At 39.8% G+C, this 6,819-nt stretch overlaps 1 protein-coding gene across 1 annotated transcript; it reads right to left on the reverse strand.

Moving 5' to 3' along the window:
- Nucleotides 1–1,997: 1,997 nt before the first annotated feature.
- LOC111412675 lies at nucleotides 1,998–5,761 on the reverse strand. Its single transcript, XM_023043601.1, has 5 exons — nucleotides 3,957–5,761; nucleotides 3,532–3,833; nucleotides 2,895–3,402; nucleotides 2,499–2,793; nucleotides 1,998–2,402 (listed from the first exon to the last, which is right to left on the reverse strand). The coding sequence occupies exons 1-5, from the start codon at nucleotides 5,759–5,761 to the stop codon at nucleotides 1,998–2,000; spliced, it is 3,315 nt and encodes a 1,104-aa protein (XP_022899369.1).
- Nucleotides 5,762–6,819: the final 1,058 nt, after the last annotated feature.

Genomic DNA, 6,819 nt, shown 5'->3' on the forward strand with positions numbered 1-6,819 from the left:
GGACTGTAATACCATGTTAAGATTTGAGATTCTATCTTAAAATGTCAATCTTATTAAAAGAAGTAGCCTAAACCCTTAAAAACTAGTCTATGTTTTCATTCTAATTCGATATGAAATTTTTATCTCTTAACCATTTAAAGCATTTTGGAATTTTTCAGAATTAAACCAAAGCATTTCATTTTTCAAACAAGGCCAAACCAAATCATTTCATGTAAACCAAAAGATAAGGAAAAGTTAGAATTCGAAGTCTCCAAAATATAAAATGTATGCAACAATTTGTATATACATATTCAAGAGTAAAATAGAGACTATATGTACTATAGAATAAGCTAAAGAAGATGCATGGTTCAGAAGGGGTATATAAACATTTGCAAAACACAAAATGAATGGATCTATATTATATAACAAAAATTCTATCTCTGGATGCTAAGAAATTGATAAGAAGCAGAGCCAACTATAAAATAAAGTCATAACACAAATGAATGAGTACTCATTATATAAACTAAAATATTTCCAATCCTAAATTTATTATTATAAAGTAAGGGCTGTTGAATGGACAGCCAGCTTGATGTTATCCAAGAAGTAATTGAGAACATGGACACAATTGGCAGCCATACGGTGGTGGGCTATCGCTTGATGAATTTGACGTGCCTATATGAATCTAAAAAGAAAAAGAAAAAGAAAAAGAAAAAGAAAAGGGGCAGCAAACGGGGCCCGCCACCGCCACGAACCTGATCCACCGCCATCCCTAATCCTATCAACATATGCAAGTGCAACAGGTATATCAGTTCTATTCTATAAACAATCCTCTGCACATTTGGAAAACAAACCATTATTTTTATATGTCTAAAACTTCAATCACATTTTATGTATCTTCGACTAACAATTCTAACAATTTGCAGCTACAAAAATAAACTTATGCAGATATGCTTATCAATATCATAATCCTCGTCATGCTTAATTTTTTTTTCCGAGCTTCTCACATCGACACTTTGAACAATAATCATCTGCACTTTACTCTATATATATATGACGTAGCGGAAATATTATAGGAAAGATGAACAATCACAAATTGAGAAAATTTTCAAAGAAGATTTTATTAAATTCAAGAACTACTGCCTCTAAGGGCTTACAACTGATTAAATAGAAGAAAACCTAGGAAAATCCGGAAAATAAAATAAAATAAATATATTTTTTTCCAAAAATAGAAAATATGAGATAATTACTAAGATAGAAAATACTTATTTTCAGGATCATCCCACAACAAACGGAATCTAAATCCGAATTTCATGGAAAGAGATATTGCAAAAATGAAAATTACCATAAATAGCAAAAACAATTAAACGAGGGCCTAAACGATGGATTTTGCCCCACTAATATGAAACATTAGTTTCTCCCAAGTTATACTGTCAAAGATAATGTTGTGACCAATTATAATTCTTGTCCTACATATCAGGTTGTATTATCAATATCATTAGGATGGATTAGTACTATAGCAAAGGCACGTCAAGATTTTAATAATTATCTCGCTCGTAAATTTAACTCTCAATTGTTTTATGATTTTATTTTAACATGGTATTAGAACATAAATTGGAAGAGGAAATCATTCATCTCACTCCTCTACTTCCATGGCTAACACCTCTCATCTCATGTCATTTCTCTTAAGGTACAATTTCACTTTTCAACGGTGCTATGACTTAAAGAAAATTTGTTAATGGATCCAATCTTTGTCCTTCTCCAACCATTCGTGCATCATAATATCTAATCCTTCTCCACTTCATATATCCAACAAGATCAACTTCTTCAATGTGCAATTTTGGAATTCTCTCCTCAAAATAATAATATCAAAAAAATTAAGCTGAAACAACAAACATTCTGATACATGTATCGATCCCTATATCAAAGTAATTCAGCAAATACATAGAAACATGGCTCGACTCCAATCAAATTAGACTAGCGGTTTGCCAAAAACGAGCAAACCCAAAGTCATCATGAAATCATTTGCCCTTTTTGCCAACTTTTGCCTTGTGATGGTCCCATTTTGCCATGAACTCTAATCCCTTATACACTTCATCATTCTCCCCAGGGTGGAAAAAATTCGCCCTCGAATTTGACGGGAAAGGAGCTTTATCATCATCAGAATTATCACCATGAAATGGCACCAAATGCTTGATATTGAACACGTCGGAGGTACGAATATGGCTGAGCAGCTTTAAACGGTAAGCATTCGGATTGATCTTCTCAATGACCTCCAATGGACCAATCTTTTTTGCAGTAAGCTTGTTGTATTCATGAGCAGGAACATGATCCTTTGTTAACACCGTCCAAACAAAGTCACCTACCTCAAACTCAACATGTCGGCGTTTGAGATCCGCAACACGCTTATACTCAGCGACAGCAGCCTGCAGCTAATCATAAGCCTGTGAGTGAACCTGCTGCAGTTGTTGAATAAAGTCTTTGGCCTTACCATGCATTTTAACAGAAGTGGAAACTGGAACCAGACCAAGAGGACCACGAGGAACAAGGCCATATACCACCTGGAACAGACTAAAACCTGTACTTCGGTTAACAGCATGATTGTGAGTGAATTCTGCTTGACACAACTTCTGATCCCAAGACTTGATGTGATCACCAACCAAACAACGTAGTAAATCACCTAAGGAACGGTTAACAACCTCTGTTTGACCATCTGTGGCTGGGTTGGGATAGGTAGGGGCATATACAAGCCCGCATTGGTCGCCTTGCACTTGGCCAAGTGACAAATCCAACAACGCTCCACAAACTTGCTGACATCTTTGTGCAATGATAGCCAAAAGTAAGAAGCAGCAACAAGCTGCAATGTTCGGTCACGACCCACATGGCCCTCATTATGTAACTCTTGAATGATCTTCAACCTCAAACTGCCCTCTGGAACACACAACTGATTGCCATGAAAAAGAAAACCATCAACCCATGTAAACTCCGACTGCACACCCTCCTGCAACTTCTGGACAACATGGGAAAAGTATGGGTCAGTAGCATATAAGTCACACAACCTGTCAAAACCTGGAACCTCCACTCGCATTTCTGTAAGGAGCGTTTGGCGCCTACTCAATGCATCTGCAATTTTGTTAAGGGCACCTGCCTTGTGCTTGATCACAAAAGTAAACTGGTGTAGATAAGCAATCCAAGAGGCATGTTGAGCAGAAACCTTATCCTGAGTACCAAGGTGTTTAAGGGCATCATGATCCGTATACAAAATGAACTCCTTATGGAACAAATAGTGACGCCAATGTCGAGCGGCCTGTACTATTGCATAGAACTCCACATCATAAGTACTATACCGAGACTTCGGGCCAGAAAGCTTCTCACTGAAATATGCAACAGGGCTGTTGTTCTGACTCAGCACACCACCAATACCCACTTTGGAAGCATCACAATGCAGCTCAAATGGTTAGGTAAAGTTAGGCAACACCAAAACTGGAGCAGTAATCAACTTCTGCTTAATCAATTGGAAAGACAACTCTGCCTCGTGAGTCCACTGAAACCTACCATCCTTCATGCAATCTGTAATTGGTGCCATGATGCTACTGAAATGCGGTATGAACTTGCGATAGAAGGAAGCAAAGCCATGAAAACCCTGCACCTCAGTGATAGTCTTAGGCTGTGGCCACTGACTTATCGCCTCTACTTTAGATGTATCAACTGCTAACCCCACCTTTGACATAACATAACCCAGGAACACCACACGATCAGTGAGAAACGAACACTTCTTCACTATAGCATAGAATTTGTCCCTGCGAAGAACTAAAAGAACTTCCCGAAGGTACTGAACATGTTCGTCATCGTTAGCACTATAAATTAAAATATCATCAGAGTAGACCACAACAAATTTACTGATGAATGGGCGTAGAGCCTAATTCATAACCCGCATAAGTGTACTAGGCGCATTTGAGAGGCCGAAGGGCATGACTAACCACTCGTACAATCCTTCCCTCGTCTTAAATGCGGTCTTCCACACATCCCCACATCTGATCAGAATCTGATGGTACCCACTCTTCAAATTAAGCTTGCTAAACACACAAGCACCGGTAAGGTGATCCAACAAATCATCTAGGCGGGGAATAGGAAAGTGGAAACGCACCGTAATCTTATTGATTGCCCTACTATCCACGCACATGCGCCACGTGCCATCCTTCTTCGGTGTGAGAAGAGCAGGAATAGCACAAGGACTAAGACTCTCCTTGATGTGTCCTTTTGCCAGAAGCTCCTCAACTTGCCTGCGTAACTCTTCATGCTCAGTGGGGCTCATTCTGTAATGCGTTCTATTAGGTAGGGCAGCTTCAGGCACCAAGTCAATCTGATGCTGAATATCCCGCAGTGGTGGTAGTCCATCAGGAAGCTCTTCTAGGAAAACTTCATGAAACTCCTTTAGCAATGGCTGAACTACGAGAGGGACTTCATGCTCACTGTCAACCGACTTTCCAATCAGCACATACACTACCCCAGACTCCTCCATCTCTGTCTCGAACTTCTTTCTGGTCAGTAAATTGGCATTGTTCCCAACTGTCTGTACTGAACCCTTATCCGGTAGTAACACAATTTTCTTTCCTCCAAATAGAAAGTTGTACGTGTTGGTATATCCATTATGCAGCGAGTGCCTGTCAAACTGCCACGGCCTTCCTAATAGTAAATGACACGCATCCATCTCTACTACATCACATAAGACCTGATCCTTGTAGGTAGGTCTGATGGAGAAGCTGATTCTAGCACGTTGAGACACTTTTACGTCATTGCCTCTTTTCAGCCAAGCTAATTTATAAAGTTTGGGATGTTTCTCAGTCTGCAAACCCAGCTTCTTAACGACCTCCTCAGCCACCACATTCTCGCAACTACCAGAATCAATAACAAATTTGCACACCTTCCCTTCAACAGTACATGTTGATTGAAAGATATTATTACGCAACCAATCAGTGTTATTCTCCAAATGAGTCAGGAAACTCCTTCTCATCACCAGTGCCTGACCCACATCACCAACCAGAAACTCTTCCTCTTCTGTTGCTTCTTCTCCGCCCTCACCATCAAATACAAGCGGATCTTCATAATCGCCATTTCCCTCATCAACAAAGAGTCCCCTGCGCGGATTCTTTGGGCACTCAAACTGTCTGTGGCCTGTAACTCCGCATCCAAAACAACGAATACCAACCCTAGGACGTGTTGGTTGTTGGGTAGGATTTGTTCTAAGAAGACCAGATTGAGCAGGATTACCAGGATGTGCCACCTGCTGTTGTGGGTTACTAGAAGAACTCCCTGCAATGGAAGGACTAGTGGTTTTCCTGGATTGTTGCTTCTCTATCTGTGTTGCTCTTTGATGTGCTTCAAAAACTATCACAGGATCAAACATATTGAGAGTATCCTGTATTTGGGGATGAAGACCACCCATGTACCATGACACCAACTGCTCTCCCGTCTCCATCATCTCGTTCCTCGTAAAGAACATATAAAAATCCGTGGTATAGTCACTAACCGTTTTCCCACCTTGACGCAGATTTTGCAGTTGTTGGTATATGGTTCGCACATAATTGTAAGGCAGCAATTGTTTCTTCATATATTTCTTCAATTTGTCCCACGATGCAAGCTTAGGTTTCCCCAGCCTGGATCTTGTCACCTTAGTCTGCTGCCACCATGCTGCTGCACGTCCACGAAGCCTCGTTGCAACGAGAGGCACACATTTATCAGCAGGAACCTCTTTAAACTCTAAGACCTCCTCCACTGCAGTCATCCAATCCAAAGATTCCTCTGGACTCAACCCACCATGAAATTCTGGAATATCCACCTTAAATCTTGATTCCCAACGTTGTCCTCCTGACCACCCCTTCTCTGGTGAACTGGCAGATCCAATGGTTGTTCAAGTGGTGCAAACGGATTCTCATCATCGAAATCTCCAAGCTGTTGGCCTGCAGGCGCAGGCTGCTGTGGCATAAGCGCAGCGATCTGCCGTGTCAGCAATTCCACTTGTTGACGTAGCTATGCGACTTTATCACATCTATGTACCTCCTCTACCGGGGCATCACGGGCTTCAGGATGTCTCCTTGGCGACATGGTGAAAGAATGATTTCGGCTCTGATACCAACTGACATAGCGGAAATATTATAGGGAACATGAACAATCACAAATTGAGAAAATTCTCAAAGAAGATTTTATTGAATTCAAGAACTACTGCCTCTAAAGGCTTACAACTGATTAAATAGAGGAAAAACCTAGGAAAATCTGGAAAATAAAATAAAATAAAATAATATTTTTTTTTTCAAAAATGAAAAATATGAGATAATTACTAAGATGTAAAATACTTATCTTCAGGATCATCCCTCAACAAACGGAATCTAAATCCGAATTTCATGGAAAGAGATATTGCAAAAATGAAAATTACCATAAATAGCAAAAACGATTAAACGAGGGCCTAAACGATGGATTTTGTCCGAAATTGACCTTGCGTTAGGGCCGAAGTCGCTGAGTTTTATTCCTTGGCTCGACTCCAATCAAATTAGACTAGTGGTTTGCCAAAAACGAGCAAATCCAAAGTCATCATGAAATCATTTGCCCTTTTTTGCCAACTTTTGCCTTGTGATGGTCCCATTTTGCCATGAACTCTAATCCATTATGTACTTCATCAGTAATACTATTGAATTACCAGCCTTTTGAGTCTCATCAATTGACAATGCTTGACATGCAACTTGGCTGGTACATTTTTAGCTATTAACATTTTGATACAGAAACTCAAAAGTATTCTCATATTTTTAAAATTGTTCAATTCTTAACCTAAATGAATAAAGAGCTTAA

This window comes from Olea europaea, chromosome 16, assembly GCF_002742605.1.
Source record: "Olea europaea var. sylvestris chromosome 16, O_europaea_v1, whole genome shotgun sequence".
Classification (NCBI taxonomy): domain Eukaryota; kingdom Viridiplantae; phylum Streptophyta; class Magnoliopsida; order Lamiales; family Oleaceae; genus Olea; species Olea europaea.

Bases quoted from the DNA above. Each gene is read 5' to 3' on its own strand.
- LOC111412675 (XM_023043601.1), bottom strand. From the start codon at position 5,761: ATGACTGCAGTGGAGGAGGTCTTAGAGTTTAAAGAGGTTCCTGCTGAT. The intron at 3,834-3,956 runs GTTAGTCATGCC...TTTAATTTATAG, and splicing joins AGGGAAGGATTGTACGAGTG to TGCTAACGATGACGAACATG. The intron at 3,403-3,531 runs GTAGGTTTCAGT...ATGCTTCCAAAG, and splicing joins TACAGATTGCATGAAGGATG to TGGGTATTGGTGGTGTGCTG.